The 17,649-nt window shown below is 40.1% G+C and overlaps 1 protein-coding gene across 1 annotated transcript in view; it reads right to left on the bottom strand.

Moving 5' to 3' along the window:
- Positions 1 to 17,649, bottom strand: part of SLC9A7 (solute carrier family 9 member A7) — a 219,560-nt gene that overhangs the window by 68,318 nt on the left and 133,593 nt on the right. Inside the window, exon 5 of the mRNA XM_004376907.2 lies at positions 15,190 to 15,302. Within this exon, the coding sequence (XP_004376964.1) occupies positions 15,190 to 15,302 (113 nt within the window). The remainder of the gene's footprint in view (positions 1 to 15,189; positions 15,303 to 17,649) is intronic.

Genomic DNA, 17,649 nt, shown 5'->3' with positions numbered 1-17,649 from the left:
AGAGAAATGCAGATCAAAACTACAATGAGATATCATGTCACCCCAACAAGGCTGGCATTAATCCAAAAAACACAAAATAACAAATGCTGGAGAGGTTGTGGAGAGACTGGAACACTTATACACCGTTGGTGGGAATGTAAAATGGTACAACCACTTTGGAAATCAATTTGGTGCCTCCTTAAAAAGCTAGAAATAGAAGTACCATACAATCCAGCTATCCTTCTCCTTGGAATATATCCTAGAGAAACAAGAGCTGTCACATGAATAGATATATGCACACCAATGTTCATCGCAGCACTGTTCACAACAGCAAAAAGATGGAAGCCACCTAGGTGCCCATCAACAGATGAATGGATAAACAAACTATGGTATATTCACACAATGGAATATTACGCAACAATAAAGAACAATGATGAAGCTGTGAAACATCGTATAACATGGTGGAAGCTGGAACTTATTATGCTGAGTGAATTTAGTCAGTAACAGAAGGACAAATACTGCATAAGACCACTATTATAAAAACTCAAGAAAAGGTTTAAACACAGAAGAAAACATTATTTGATGGTTATGGGGGTGGGGAGGGAGGGTGAGGGTTATTCACTAACTAGATAGTAGATAAGAATCATCTTAGGTGAAGGGAAGGACAGCACACATTACAGGGGAAGCAAGCACAACTGGACTAAACCAAAGCTAAGAAGTTTCCTCAATACAATCAAATACACTGAGAGACAGAGTAGCAGGGATGCGAGGTCTGGGGACCATGCTTTCAGGGGACATCTATGTCAACTGGCATAACAAAGCTTATTAAAATGTTCTGCATCCTACTTTGGTGACTGGCGTCTGGGGTCTTAAAAGCTTGCAAGCGGTCATCTAAGATGCATCAATTGGTCCCAACCACTTGGAGTAAAGGAGAACGAAGAACACCAAATACACAAGAAAAGTAGTAGCCCAAGAGACAGAATGGGCAACATTAACCAGAGACTTCATCAGCCTGAGACCAGAAGAACTAGATGGTGCCCAGCTACCACCAGTGAATGTCCTGACAGGGAACACAACAGAGGGTCCCTGATGGAACAGTAGAATGATGGGATGCAGAACTGAAATTCTAGTAAGAAGACCAGACTTAATGGTCTGACTGAGACTGGAGGCACCCCAGAAAGCATGGCCCCTGGACTCCCTATCACCCGAGAACTAAAACAATTTCTGAGGCCAACTCTTCAGACAGAGATTGGACTGGACTGTGGGACATAAAGTGATACTCATGAGGAGTGTGCCTCTTAGCTCAAGTAGATACAAGAGACTAAACGGGCAGCTTCTGTCTGGAGGTGAGATGCGAAGGCAGAGAGTGTTAGGAGCTGGTTGAATGGACATGGGAAATCAGGGGTGGAAAGGAGGAATGTGCTGTCACAGTACACGGAGAGCAATTAGAGTCACATAACAATGTATGTATAAATTTTTGTATGGGGAGAAAAAAACCTTAAGGGGTTATTAATAGTTCAACCAGAAAGAGAAATCTCACTTGCCAAAAGTAAAAAAAAATACGGCCTCCCCATAGAGCTACCTGGTGGTGCAGTTGTTAAGAGCTTGGCTGCTAACCAAAAGGTCGGCAGTTTGAAACCACCCAGCCACTCCTTGGAAACGCTATGGGGGCAGTTCTACTCTGTCCTATAGGGTCACTATGAGTCAGAATTGACTCCACCACAACAGGTTTTTGGTTTTATATAGCCACCTCTCCAGTACTTTCTGAAATCCACTTCTTCTGGTCCCCTCCTCCGTTAGTATCTGAGCTTGCTTTCTCCTTAGTGCCTTGTCAGTCTGGGTTCATGGTCACAGTACTTCATCTTTACGGAGTGGCTCTGTCCTTCCAAAGGGATCTTCACTGGGTATTTCTGAGAGCCCTGAAGGCCCAGGTCACTCCAGCAGCCTCTAACTTCCTCTAGTCTCCTTGCACTCGCCCACAAACAGAGCCTGCAAAGTCCCAGTTTTAACTGTAGTTATCATAATGCCCACAAAGTTCTCTACTCCCAGTGGTCACTCTTCCTTTGAGTGTTAATACCTGTGGGAAATCTCTGGGTCCCTGACAATCAAAACGATCAGCAGCCCCTCTTTTCTCCCCTCCACTTTCTCCTGCACCTTGCTATTTCTATACCTAAGTCTCACTGCTGCTGGTGGTTTGACTCCACCAGTTTGTATTCTGGGATTCATGGGAATATACTATCAGCTAGTTTTGTCTGTGTTTTTTAATGTCCAGCTTTCCCTGTTTTTCTTAGGGATTAAGGGAGATTCCAAAACTACATTGCCCAAATCACGCCTTCCTTTTCAAAAAATTTAATTCATTTTATTGAGGTTAAGCAAAGAATAATTTGGATTTGAAAAATGTCTCTATATCATGAGGTTGTTCCAGGTTATTATACACCCAAAACCAAAACCAAACCCACTGCCATCAAGTCTATTCCGACTCATAGTAACCTTATAGGACAGAGCAGAACTGCCCCATAGGGTTTCCAAGGAGTGGCTGGTGGATTCAAACTGCCAAACTTTTGATTAGCAGCCGATCTCTTAACCACTACACCATCAGGGCTCCTTATTATACACGTAGGGGCTAAAATCACTATTTTAAGCATTCAGATGCTAAACAAACATCAATAGGGTGTAGTTCTTGAAGAACATGCCATCTTCATAATACAAATGTTAACACAAGACGCAAAGTGAATCTCTTTCCTTCACCCTTACATATAGCTTATCAGGTTACACAACAGGAAAATGTTTAGAGATCAGGCTAAAAAAAGTTCTTATTTCTGGGTTATTTATTATATAAACTATATTTGTGGCTCCTTACGAAAAGTGATTGTTACATTGTTGGTGGTTGCCTTCAAGTTGATTCCGACTCATGGCAAGCCCATGTGTGCAGAGTAGAACTGTTCCATAGGGATTTCAAGGCTGTGACCTTTCAGAAGCAGCTCACCAGGTCTGTTTCCCAAGGTGCCTCTGGGTGGGTTCGAACCACCAACCTTCTAGTTAGCGGACGAACGCTTAACAGTTTGTGTCACCCAGGGACTCCAAAACCTTTACATAAACCTAGTTTATCATGATACAGCACATAATGAAGATCTGTCTTGTTTTTAACCCAATGTTAAAGAAAGGATAACAATGTTAATAATAGCAACAATTACTGAGGACTTACTATGAAGCAAGCACTATGCTAAGCATCTTGCAATCTTATTTAGTCATCATAAAACCCTGTAAAAGGTGGATTGTACTATCATTTCCCCTATTTTACAGATGAGAAAACAGGCTCTGTATGATGGGCTGCTTTATGCTACGGTATCAAAATTCTCAAAATCTCAATGGTTTAACACAACAGAAGTTTTATTCCTTGCTCATATGACATGCCCACTGTGGATTGGTCCAGGAGGCCTCTGTTGACATCAGTCACTCAGGGATTCAAGACTGATGGAGGCTTGGCCGTCCAACAGACCTGGGTTCTAGAACTTTATCAGTCAAGGTTTTGGCAGGAAACAGATGGTACCCTCAAGTTGAGAAATGTGAGGAGAGTTTAATAAAGGGATTGTTTATAAAAGTGCAGTCAGAATATAGGGAAACCACAAGGGATAGAGCAGAACTTGAGGCTAGAAACAGGGAAGCCTTTTTTTTTTTAACCAACCCTAGGCCTGAAGGGTCAAGGGGAAGGAGTGATTACCAGAACCTGGAGCTGTATGGAGAGTGTTGCCTGACAGGGGCTGTGACTTTTGATCAACGGACACAGTCAGCCTGAAGTGACCCCGCATCTCCACTTCACCCTACACCCTTCCTCCAGTCTCCCGCCAGCTCCCCCATGGACAAAGTGCAATGAGAAACCAGAAGGCAAAGGAACCTTTGACATATTCCATACAAGTCAGCCTTCAGGGACACAGAAGAGAATGGAGAAGAGTGGCAAGTAAACTTGGAAGGGCAAACAGAAGACAACCAACACAGCCACCACTATGAAAACTTAGCAACCTAAGTCTAAAGATTTACTAAAATGAGGGTTTGGGCTACCTGGTTTCCAAAAGCCCTGTCCACTTTATTTTCCTAAAATACTACAGTTACTTATGATAAAAATAATACATAGTTAACTCATTTATCCATGACAGTAAAAGATAATATGCATAATTAATAATAATGACAGTTAATACTTACATAGCACATAGATCTGAATTTGACTAGTCTGAATTTCAACTTCTCATTCTCCCTGCCCATCCACCTTATAAAACAGGACAGGAACTCTGCCAGGCCCTTCCTGAGCAATTCTGTGCTTGGCCAAGATGAGGAACATGGGTGCTGACAATCAGGAGATGGCGGGGTGGGGATGACAGACTGGGCAAATGGCTTCTAAATGTGGGGATTAAACAGACTGCTCCTCCAACAGCAGAACTCTTGAAATCACAGAGCACAGGGACACAACAGCTGCTTCTAACTAGACATGAATTGAGAAATCACAATTAACTGACTGAAGACCACTGAATGTAGTACTAAGCTACACAACCTCAGGTTGGAGTGCTATAATAGGGAAAGCACAGTTTATTTTTCATATTTTGTAGGGCTTTGGCAGATTTTTTTTTATTGTGCTTTAGATGAACGTTTACAGAGCAAATTAGTTTCTCATTCAAAAATTTATACACAAATTGTTTTGTGACATTGGTTGCAATCCCATGGATGTGTCAACACACTCCCCTTCTCCACACCAGGTTACCAGTTTCCATTCATCCTGTTTTCCTGTCCCTTCCTGCCTTCTCATCTTTGCTTTTGGGCAGGTGTTGCCCATTTGGTCTCACTTACATGATTGAGCTAAGAAGCATGTTCCTCACATGTATTATTGTTTGTTTTATAGACCTGTGTAATCTTTGGCTAAAGGGTGGACTTCGATAGTGACTTCAATTCTGAGATAAAAGGGTGTCTGGGGGCCATAGTCTCGGGGTTTCTCCAGTCTCTGTTAGACCAGTAAGTGTGGTCTTTTTTTGTGAATCTGAATTTTTTTCTACGTTTTTCTCTCGCTCTGTCCGGAACCCTCTATCGTGATCTCTGTCAGAGCAGTCAGTGATGGTAACTGGGCACCATCTAGTTGTTCTGGGCTCAGGCTGGTGGAGGCTGTGGTAGTTGTGGTCCATTAGTCCTTTGGACCAACATTTCCCATTTGTCTTTGGTTTTCTTCATTCTCCTTGGCTCTGGATAGGATGGGACCAGTAGATTTATCACAGATGGCCGCTTGCAAGCTTATAAGACCATAGACGCTACTCCCCAAAGTAGGATGTAGAACATTTTCTTTATGAACTATGTTATGTCAATTGAGCTAGATGTCTCCCGAGACCCTGGTCACCAGCCCTCAGCCCAGTAACTTGTTCACTCAGGGTATCTGGATGTGTCTATGAAGTTTCTATGACTGCCTTGGCCACAGTGTACTGAATTCTCCTATAATGTGTACTGTCTTTCCCTTCACAAAAGTTTACCATTTATCTACTATCTAGTTAGTGATTTTCCCTCCCAACCCCTCCCCTCCCTCGTAACCATCAAAGATTGTTTTTTTCTGTGTGTAAAACTTTGCTGGAATTTTTACAATAGTGGTCTCATAAAATATTTGTCCTTTTGTGATTGACTTATTTCACTCAGCATAATGCCCTCCAGTTTCATCCATGTTGTGAGATGTTTCGAGGATTCATCATTGTTATCATTGCGTAGTATACCACTGTGTGTATGTACCATAGTTTGTTTATCCATTCATCAGTTAATTGGCACTTACGTTGTTTCCATCTTTTTGTTATTGTGGATAATGCTGCAATGAACATGGGTGTGCATATGACTATTCATGTGATAGCTCTTATTTCTCTAGAATATATTCCTAGGACTGTGATTGCTGGATCATATGGTTTATTTCTAGTTTTTAAGGAAGCGCCATAAGGCCTTCCATAGAGGTTGTACCATTTTACATTCCCACAAGCAGAAAGAGTTCTAATCTCCCTGCAACCTCTCCAGCCTTTGTTATTTTCTGGTTTTTTGATTAGTGCTAGTAATGTCAGGGTGAGAAGGCATCTCCTTGTAGTGCTGATTTGCATTTCTCTAATGTCTAATGATCACGAGCATTTCTTCATGTATCTGTTAGCCGCCTATATGTCTTCTTTGATGAAGTGTCTGTTTATATCCTTTGCCTATTTTTTAATTGGATTATTTGTCTTTTTAATTTTATGGTATTTCAGTATCTTATTGATTTTAGAGATTAGGCCCTTGTTGGATATGTCATATCCAAAAATTTTTTCCAAGTCTGTAGGTTCTCTTTTTACTGTTTTGATGAAGTCTTTTGATGAGCATAAGTGTTTAATTTTTAGGAGATCCCAATTATCTAGTTTATCTTCTGGTGTTTGTACATTATTAGTTATGGTTTGTATCCTATTTATGACATATATTAGGACCCCTAGCATTGTCCCTATTTTTTCTTCCATGATCTTTATTGTTTTAGGTTTTATATTTAGGTCTTTGATCCATTTTGAATTAGTTTTTGTGTGTGGTGTGAGGTATGGGTCTTGTTTCTTTTTTTTACAAATGGACAGCCAATTTTTCCAGCAAAGAGATGTCTTTTCCCCAGTTTAATGGACTTTGGTCCTGTGTCAAAGATCAGCTGACCATAGGTGGATGGATTTAAGTCTGGGTTCTCAATTGTGTTCCATTGTTCTATGTGTCTGTTGTTGTACCAGTATTGGGCTGTTTTGACTACCATGGCTGTATAGTAGGTTCTGAGACCAGGTAGTGTGAGGCCTCCTACTTTGTTCTTCTTCAGTAATGCTTTACTTATCCAGGGCCTCTCTCCTTTACATATAAAGTTAATGATTAGTTTTTCCATCTCATTAAAGAATGCTGTTGGTGTCTGGATCGGGATTGCATTATACCTGTAGATCGCTTTGGGCAGGATTGACATTTTCATAATGTTGAGTCTTCCTATCCATGAGCATGGTATGTTTTTTCATTTATGTAGGTCTCTTTTGGTTTCTTGTGATAGTGTTTTGTAATTTTCTTTGTATAGGTCTTTTACATCCCTGGTTAGATTTATTACTAAGTATTTTATTTTGTTAGGTGCTATTATAAATGGTAATGTTTTCCTGATTTCCTTTTCATAGTACTCTTTGTTGATGTATAGGAATCCAAATGATTTTTGTACGTTGATCTTGTATCCTGCTACTCTGCTGAATCTTTTTATTAGTTCCAGTAGTTATCCTGTGGATCTTTAGGGTTCCCTATGTATAGTATCACATCTTCTGCAAATATGGATAGTTTTACTTCTTCCTTACTAATTTAGATGCCATCTACTTCCTTTTCTTGCCTTATTACTTAAGCTAGGACTTCCAGCACAATGTTAAATAGGAGTGGTGATAAAGGGCATCCTTGTCTTATTCCCATTCTCAGGGAGAATGCTTTCAGCCTCTCTCCATTGAGAATGATGTTAGCTATTGGTTTTGTACAGATGTCTTTTATTATGTTGAGGAATTTTCCTTCTATTCCTATTTTATTGAGAGTTTTTTTTTATCAGGAATGAGTGTTGGATTTTATCAAATGTGTTTTCTGCATTGACTGAGATGATTACATGATTATTTTCTTTTGTTCTATTTATGTTGTGGATTACATTGATTGATTTTCTAATGTTGAACCATCCTTGCATACCTGGTATGAATCCCACTTGCTCGTGGGATATGATATGATGCTGAGTTCTATCAGCTCAAATTTTGTTGAGAATTTTTGCATCTATATTCATGAGAGATATTGGTCTGTATTTTTTTTGGGGGGGGTGTATTTGCTGGCTTTGGTATCAATAGAATAAATTCAGAAGTATCCTTTCCTTTTCTATGCTCTAAAACAGTTTGAGTAGTACTGGTGTGATCTCTTTTCTGAATGTTTGGTAGAATTCTCCAGTGAAGCCATCCAGGCCAGTGCTTTTTTTTTGCGAGGGAGGGGTAGTTTTTTTTTATTACCTTTTCAACCTCTTCTCCTGTTATGGGTCTGTTCAGATTTTCTACCTCAGTTTGAATTAGTTTAGGTAGGTAGTGTTTTACTAGAAATTTGTCCCATTTCCTCTAGCTTTCAAATTTGTTTGAGTACAGTCTTTCATAGTACTCTGTTATGATCCTTTTTATTTCAGTTGGGTCTGTTGTAACGTTCCTCATCTCAGTTTTTATTTGGGTTATTTGCTTCCTCTCCTGTCTTTCTTTTGTCAGTTGGTCAATGGTTTGTCGATTTTTTATCTTTTCAAAGAAATAACCTGTCTTGTTGATGCTTTCTATTATTTTTCTGTTCTCCATTTATTTCTGCTCTGATCATTATTGTATCCTTACTTCTGTGACTGTGGGCTTTATTTGCCATTCTCTATTTGTTTGAGTTGTAGGGATAATGTTTTGATTTTGTCTCTTCTTTTTTGATGTGTGTGTTTATTGCTATAAATTGATCTGCTGTGTCCCAAAGGTTTTGGTATGATATGTTTTATTCTCATTTGATTCTAGGAATTTTTTTATTCCATCTTTGATTTCTTCTACTACCCGGTGGTTTTTAAGCAAGGTGTTATTCAGTTTCTGACTTTATTTTTTTTCCTTGCTCTTCCTGTTATTAATTTTTACTTTTATGGCATTATGAATAGAGAAAGAAGATGCTTTCTATTATTTCAATGTTTTATATTTTATTGAGGGTTGCTTTGTGTCCTGATATATGGTCTATTCTGGAGAATCTGCCATGTGAATTAGAAAAGAATGTATACTTTGCTGCTGATGGGTGGAGCATTCTATATATGTCTCTGAGGTCAAGTTAATTGATTGCGGCCTTTAGATCTTCTGTATCTTTGTTGAGTATTTTTCTAGATATTCTGTCCTTTAACAAGAGTGGTGTGTTGAAGTCTCCTACTATTATTGTGGAACTGTCTATTTCTCTTTTCAGTGCTGTTACAGTTTTTTTTTCTTTTTCTTTTTTTAAATGTATTTTGGAGCCCTGTCATTGGGAGCATAGTTTTTTCTTAAGGTTATGTCTTCTTGGTAGATTGTCAACTGAATCATGATATAATGTTCTTCCTTGTCTTTTATGGTGGATTTTGTCTTAAAGTCTATTTTATTGGAGATTAGTATTGCCACTCTTGCTCTTTTTTAGTTGCTGTTTGCTTGATTTTTTTTCCATCCTTTGATTTTTAATATGTATATATCTTTGTGTCTAAGTTGTGGCTGTTGTAGACAGTATATTGATGGATCACTTTTTTTATCCATTCTGTCACTCTCTGTCTCTTTATGGGTGCATTTAAGCCGTTTACATTCAGTGTGATTATCAATAGCTGTGAGTTTATTTCTGTTATTTTGTTGTGCTTTTTTTGTGGTGCTGACATTTTCTTTGTTCCTCTTACTTTTCTGTGCTGAGTTCCTTTTTTGTGGAATTTCTTTTTATTTATTTTGTTATTATAGGTTTTGTGTTTATTGAGTCTTTATGTTTTTCTTCTTTTTAATTTTGATGTGTAGGTTTGTTAACTATCTTTGTGGTTACGTTGAAATTTACCCTTATCTTCCTAAGTTTAAACCAGTCATTTATTACTTTATATCACTTTGACTTCCTCTCCATTTGAAAGTTCTATACCTACACAATTTATTCCCCCTTTTACTGTTTTGACGTTGTCGTCATTTACAGATATGATGTCTCTGGTTCCGTGTTTTAAATCTTTTAGTTTTGTTTTATTATTGAGAGTTCTTTACCTAGGTTGGTATCTGGCTGATGCTATCCTTTGTCCTAGCCTCAGGTTGTTGTCAGATGTTGCTGATTCTCTAACCAAAGGACTCCATTTAATACTTCTTCTAAGTCTGGTTTGGTTTTTACAAATTCCCTTAATTGCTGTTTATCTGGAAGTGTCCTGATTTTGCCATCATGTTTGAGAGAGAGTTTTTCAGGATATATTACTCTTGGCTGGCAGTTTTTTTCAAGGTTTTATATATGTCATCCCACTGCCTTCTTGCCTGTATAGTTTCTGCAGAGTAATCAGAGTTTAGTCTTATTGTTTCCCCTTTGTAAGTGACTTCCCTTTTTTCTCAAGCTGCTGTCAGGATTCTTCCTTTGTCTTTGGTTTTGGCAAGTGTGATTATGATACGTCTTGGTGACTTTCTTTTGGGGTCTATTCTATATGGGTTTTGTTGAGCTTCTTTGATGGTCAGCTTTTCATTTTTCATGGTATTAGGGAATTTTCTACCAGCAGATTTCCACAATCCTCTCTGTGTTTTCCATTTTCTCCCCCAGTTCTGGAACTCCAATCACATGCAAATTTTTGCTCTTGACTGTGTCCCACCTCTTTCTTAGGTTCTTCATTTTTCTTCATTCTTTTCTCTGGTTTTTCCCCAAAGTGGCATCCATTGATCTGCCTTCAAATCTCACTGATTCTGTCTTCCATTGTTTCAAATTTGCTCCTAAAAGAGTTGTCCATTTCTGAAATTTTGTTGTGTATCCTTTGGATTTCTGGTTGCTGTTTTTGTATGATTTGTCACTGTTTCTTTATTTTGTCATAGTGTTCTTGTATTATTTTCCTGAATTCTTCTATTACTTTTCTTGTGTTTTCCTTGATGTCTTTCCTAATATCTTGGAGAGACCTAAATATTAGTCTTTTGAATTCCATATCAGGTAATTCCACTGCCTTTTCTTCTACCAGAATGTCATCTGATTCTTTATTTTGGTCACTTGTTGGAGCCATCTCGTCCTGCTTTTTTATATGTTTTGATATTGTCTGCTGTCTCCAAGATATTAAGGTATTATTTTATTTGATTGTATGTTCGTTTGTTTTGTCCTGCTTTTTTGTTTTGTTTTGATATGTCAGGGCCAGATATTCAGGTATTATTTTTGTTTTTTATTGATTGTATGTTTGTTTTTTTCCGTTCTGCTTATCTGTTTTGTTTTGGTATGTCTGGGCAGGCAGGCAAGGCGTGCTTTGTTGCTTCCTTGTCTGTGGGTACAACAGCTTTCACCACCTTGTGTGGATGGGCAGGAGAGGCTGCTCAGCTGTGATGCAGTGAGGAAGGGCCAGCAGGTAGGGAATGCACGAGGCCAAGACACTCAGCTGCAGGATATCTGTATAGGGCTGGTGGGAAGGGTGTGACACACAGCTGGGTCGCTGGCCTGTGGCACAGCAGAGCGGAACCAGCAGGGAGGGAGGGGAACAGGTCAGGATGCTCTGCTGAGGAGCAGTGGGGTAGAGCCCGCAGGGAGGGAGGAGGCACAGGTATGGGGCTGGGTCGCTGGCTGCAGCGCAGCAGTGTGGAGCTGGCAGGGAGGGAGGTGCACGGGCTGAGGTGCTCAGCTGTGGGGCAGTGGGGTGGAGCCAGTGGTGAGGGCGGGGGCATGGGCACGGGGCTGGGCCACCCAGCTACAGCAGCTCGTAGCCAGCGAGGAGGGAGGGGTCGCGGGCCAGGTCGCTCAGCTGCACTGCAGCAGGGAGATAGGGGCTGGACCAGGATGCTCAGCTGTGGGGCAGCAGGGTGAAGCCAGTGGGAAGAGAGGAGCATGTGTTGGAGTGCTCAACTGAGGGGTGGCGGGGCAGGGAGGGAGAGGGCACAGGTCCAGGTCACTCCCCTGTGATGCAGCCAGACTGGCTGGCAGGGAGGGAGGTGTACAGAGCCGAGCTGCTAGGCTGCAGTGCAGCAGGGTGTGCCTGGTGGGAAGAGAGAGGCAGGAGGGGGGGCAGGAAGGGGGCAGATGGGTCTAGATGGGAGGGGTAGGGGAGGTTTGTTCTGTGGTTCCCAGCAGTCAGGGTTGCATGGGGTGGAATGGTTTTTGCCACTAATTGCCAGAAGGGTGGGATTTGTTATGAGCGTGTCTGGGCACTTCCTTGAGCTGCAGCCAGCAAATGGGACCTTACTTCACTCTGGGTGTGTCCACATCATTCCTCTATCTTCTATTGGGAGTTGTGTGAAGGTGCCTTCCTGTGCTCTTTGTGCAGGGTTTTTGGCTTTATCTCAAGACGGCTGCACTGTGCCATGCCAGTCGGCAGGGAACCTCCACTCCATATCTCTACTTGTTTGCTATTTTCAATTTCTTCTCAGTGGCTTCTGATCTAATACTTTTTCCTTTCATTTAAAGTTCAGGGTTCCAGGACTACTGTCTATATCTGTTCTGCTTGATTTTTCACGTCTTTGTCGCAGAGGGATGGCTTAGTGTGTCTGACTCGTCTGCCATCTTGGCTCTGCCTCGCAGAAGATTTTTTAATACTTGGAAATCTTCCTTTTACTTCCAGGAAATAATTAAGGTTCCCTGGCTTGATACTATGAAAACAGAATATCAAACCCCACACTCCAGAGGCAGGCTATCAGCTAGGGTACTATTACTTAGCAAAGAGCTTATAAGAATGAAATAAATATCTTAAGAAGTTTAAAAAAAGCAGTGGGAAAAAAATCAAAGAATGGCAGATATAAGAAGAAGGAAAAATCAAGAACCTGAATTTGTTCATTCAACTAACTTTTTATGAACACTTCAACTATGTACTAAAGAGCACTTAGTACTTGCGAACATTCGGTACAAGGCAGCAGTTATCACTGTGTACAAAATAGATCTGACTCAAAGAGTTATGAGAGCAGGTAACTGAAGGAGTATGGGTGGCATATCTGAACTGAGCCTCAAAGGACAGAGTAAGACCAACCAGTCTGGGTGGTGCAACTAGAGAATTAGTCTTTGACTGCACAGATCACAGGTTTTGAAATCTGTAAGTAGGCCTGATCAACTCAAGGAGAATCACTTCATAATGGTTCACAGAAAGGAACAGCACTCATTTTCTCTGGTAGCTGCCTAGAAAGGCACTGTAGGTTAGAAACATATTTTCTTTCCTTAATTCTGGAACTATTCAAAGTTATAGTCCACAAAGATGGCACATAGCACCCACAACACATGACTACAGAATGGAAACAGCTCCCAATCACAAAGCAGCCTACACCACCCAACACATATGGTGTTACCTGTAGTGGGAAGACCAAAGACCAGTGTCTTGAGCCAAGTACAGTGTAATGAGGGACCGAGACCTTATTCTTTCATATTAATCAATACCACTCCATATCCCAAAGCCAGAATTTTTGTTTGATGCACCAGACAAAGAAAATAAATTTGGTTTTGTGGTCCCCTCTAAGTCTGCACTTCAGTTTGCATCTCTTTTACGATCCAATATTTCAAACAACAGGTTTTTTAGGAGGCTGCAAAAATCACTTTTAATTTACAAAAACATTCTGCATTTCAGAAAGATTTCCATTATAAGAACAGTTAAAATTAATGTCCTGATGTTTAATAAGTTTAAACTTTCTATTTTCTAGAACTTTCATTTATATAAAACCCTTACTGTGCCAATCTTCATAGGCCAAATAAAGATGGTACAACATGGTAATGCCTTCCATTATTTTATACCACAGCACAGACATATTAAAGGGAAGTAGACAATTACAAACATAATCTAGAAAAATAAGCATTTCTAGCCAATTAAATGAAGCAATACTAATAGCTCAGAAAATAATATCAGGAATCTCTACATTAAATCAACCTCCCTTTGTTAGTCTGCTATGAGTTGGAATCGACTCGACGGCAAAGGGTTTGGTTTTTGGTTTGTTTGTTAGTGGTATTGGTAAGAAGTTAGTAATAAAGTCATAGACAAGTATAGCTAGTATAATATTTCCAAAGAGACTAAACATCCTTCTCAGACTTATGAAAAAATTTATTTTTCAATAGACACACATTTGGAGATAGTCACAGACACAACACTATTTAAATAATAAAGCTACATTTGTGTGCTCTTTATAAACATGCTTGGGTTAAGTGAGGACCTGTTATTTATTTAAAAACAAAACAAAACATGGGGACAAGAGAAATTTCTGCCTGGGTAAGTAGAAAGAGACTAACATAATTAACAGATTATATGCTTAATGAGTTATTTCATTTAATCTTCACAATACCCCCAGGAAATAGTACCATTATTTCTACTTTATAGGTGAGGACACTGATCTGCAGGAGATAAAGTGTGACCAGGCCACCCAGTCAGTGATTGGCAGGGCTAAGATTCAAACCTATGCCTGTGACTCCACAGTTCATATTCTTTTCACAAACCAAGGTGCCTCAACCAGAAAAGTCTTCAATACCACTTTACTTGTAGAGTGCTTGTAATGAAGTATGGGGTAAGAAAAGTCAATGTTTTTTGGAACACTGAGAGTCTTCAGAACCACATAACTGTCTAGAGCTGTGCTGCCAAATAATGTAGCCAGTAGCCACATGTGGCTATTTAAATTTAAATTACTTAAAATTAAAATTCAGTTCTTTGGTTGAACAAGTTCTCAATAGCCACACGTGGTTACTGACTACCAAAATGGACTGGGCAGATTGTTGAACATTTCCATCATCACAGAAAGCTCTTTTGGATAGCGCCAGCCCAGAGGACCCCTAGAGGCATGGCCAAGTGAGGGAATGTTATCTTTAAGGTCATTACTGTCCAGAATGTTACAGGGCAGTGTAGACATCGAGAAGACCTTTCCATCTCCACTGTTAGGACAGGGCCAGCTCTTTCTCCATAAATTTTTCCCTAAGATGTACTCTCAATAGTTTACAGCATTTACAGCTGTAAATGCTATTTATGCAAAATGACTTGATTATGTGTTCCAATCATGGGTTCCAATTTGGAGAGGAGAGCTTTTTTTTAGATTTTGAGCTGCAGGGGAGGAGGAGCATGTACTAATTTCACTTTTAAGAATTGGTTCAACTTACACTTGAAAAAATTAGGGTAAGAGATTTATGGGTAGGAAACATCGTCAGTGCACAGTCATGCAGGAACACTGCACAAAAGGAGTTTATGAATTAAGTTACATTCACTACAGGTGCCCATGTGTGTTTCCACTAAGAAATCATAGTTTTTAAATAAAATTACATGTTTCCTAAAAGAAGGCAAAAGCACAACACTGAATGAGAAAACAGTGTAAGTAGAGAAATTACCAAATTAGTCATTATAAAGGAAAGACAAAAGGGAAATGCATGCCCTTCCCAGAAAAAGCCATCCAAGTCTGTTAGACCCACTTACTAGTCACTTTGTCTACCCTTCCATGTTAATACTACAGTCTCCCACAAAAGTTATTGTTCTTACCTTTTTAAAATTTAAATAATGGAATATCATAATGGTAAAATCAAATATGCAAATACCTGGGTCAGTGGCAGAGATAATTGCTCCAAAAAAGAGACAATCCGTGTAGTAGAATTTATCCGAGAGCTGCCCCACAATCTTCATAAGCTTCACCACACCATACATGAGATTTCTGTAAGGAGGGAAGGTACACTAAGTCAGTAGGATGGCTTCCACAGAGAACACAAAGGGAAAATAAAGTCCAGTAACCTAGCAAATATGCAAGCAGAGTGGTAATAGAATACTGTACTTACAAGGGAGATTTGTGAAAACATCAGGCAACTTCTATGGCTGGACACTTAACACAAACATGGGCAAATAGGACTTTGGCACCAAGTAATGATTTGCAGTTAATATCATCTTGTGAAACATCTGAATATTTCATTTTTTTAAAGCTGTGCTCACTAACAACTGTAGCAGCTATAAAGTATGGTCTTTAACAACTGTACCACCAGTTGCCATCGATTCTGATTCATGGTGACCCCATGTCTGTCAGAGTAGAACTGCACTCCATAGGGTTAAATGGCTGTGATCTTTCAGAAGTAGATCACCAGGCTTTTCTTCCAAGGCACTTCTGGGTGGATTCGAACCACCAATTTTTTTGGTTAGTAGCCGAGCACTTGACTGTTTGCGCCACCCAGGGACTCTTTCAACAACTGTAGCAGCTATAAAGTATGGTCTTCAATGAGCAACAAAGTTAAGGCATCTTAAGAAACTGGGTAAGAGAAGGGAAAGGGAGAGGGGGCAAAAAACTGCATATTAATAAATTGCCATGAAACTCATAGAATTCTAAGACAGTGCATTTAAAGTCATGGAAATGAGTGAACTGGATGACGCTGGAGAGAAAGAAAAATTGAGTTGTCACAAAGATCCAAGTGATAGATGTATTACTGCCTTCTCTGCCAAGAACAGTTTCAAAGAAGGGAAAAGAGGCAAACCTCTCCAAATGTCCTATTAAAACATCAGTAGCCATTAAGACTCTTTGTATGGGTTAGGCAGTCCAGCAGCAGCCCTCCTTATGCTGTGGTCCAAGAGGGACCGCCAAGTTAAATATTTCAGCATGGCTTGAGCACATTTCCTACAGGACAGCTTACAAATTGGGAGAAGTGAGAAGTGTTAAAATGCCTAGTACATGTATAAGGATGTGGGTTGTGGGGGGTGCCGGCAACAGCGGGAGTCAGAAGAGTAAAAACAAGCATAGTAATGACTCATTGTACCCTAGAGTCAGTCCTCTAATAATTAGATTATTGATGTTAGAGACCATGTCATCACTCACCTTTGTATCCTGGGTACCCAGAAAAGCGATTGACTAAGGTATGAGCTCAAGAACTATTTGCAGAATTGAATCCTTTTGAGAATAAATAGCTGTAACATAAAGGTTGCCTACTGTGTGCCGGGCACTGTTCCAGCACTTAAACACTCCTATTTAAATTCACAAGGAGCCCTGGTGTCACAATGGTTAAGCACTCGGATGCTAACTGAAAGGTCGGCAGTTCAAACGTACCAGTTGCTCCATGGGAGAAGACCTGACGATCTGCCTGTAAAGATTTACAGTCTAGGAAACTCTATGGGACAGTTCTACTCTGTCATACAGGGTCTCTATGAGTCAGAATTGACTCAGTGGCACACAACAACACAACATCATTTAAATTCATAGTAACTCTATGGTTGCTTATCAAAGGCCTCCTTCATCTACCTTTTAAATATTTCCTGAAACTAGACCTTCCTCTCCATTTTCTTCCACCACACTCTCATGCCTAGGCAACAGACTTCTCCCTGGCAGCCTTTTCCCCATCTTGCTTCACATCATCCCCAATGCCAGTTATCTAACCTTGTCACTCTTCAATGGCTTGTCATCTCTTAAAGGACAAAGTTCCAGCTCCTCTCTTTTTGATGCCAGAAAAAGCCCCTGGTCCCTGCCTTATTTTCAGCTTTCTAGATATTTTTTTTTAAATTAACTAAAGGACTTACCTTATTCAGATTTCCGTAGTTTTTACCTAATGCCCTTTATCTGGTCCAGGATTGTCATGGATTGAATTATGTCCCCCAAAAAATGTGTGTACAATTTGGTGGGGCCATGATTCCCAGTATTGTGTGGTTGTCTTCCATTTTGTGATTGTAATTTTATGTTAAAGAGGATTCAGGTGGGATTGTAACACCCTTACTAAGGTCACATCCCTGATCCAACATAAAGGGAGTTTCCCTGGGGTGTGGCCTGCACCACCTTTTATCTTAAAAGAGATAAAAGGAAAGGAAAGCAAACAGAGAGTCGGGGACCTCATAACCATCAAAAAAGCAGTGCCAGGAGCAGAGCGCATCCTTTAGACCCGGGCTTCCTGCACAGAGAAGCTCCTAGTCCAGGGGAAGATTGATGACAAGGCCGACAGAGAGAGAAAACCTTCCCCTGGAGCTGACACCCTGAAATTGGACTTTTAGCCTACTTTACTGTGATGAAATAAACTTCTCTTTGTTAAAGCCAT

This window comes from Trichechus manatus, unplaced genomic scaffold (genome assembly GCF_000243295.1).
Source record: "Trichechus manatus latirostris isolate Lorelei unplaced genomic scaffold, TriManLat1.0 scaffold00046, whole genome shotgun sequence".
NCBI lineage: Eukaryota > Metazoa > Chordata > Mammalia > Sirenia > Trichechidae > Trichechus > Trichechus manatus.
Note: the sequence above shows the minus strand (reverse complement) of the source record. Positions and strands in the feature narration are given on the sequence as shown.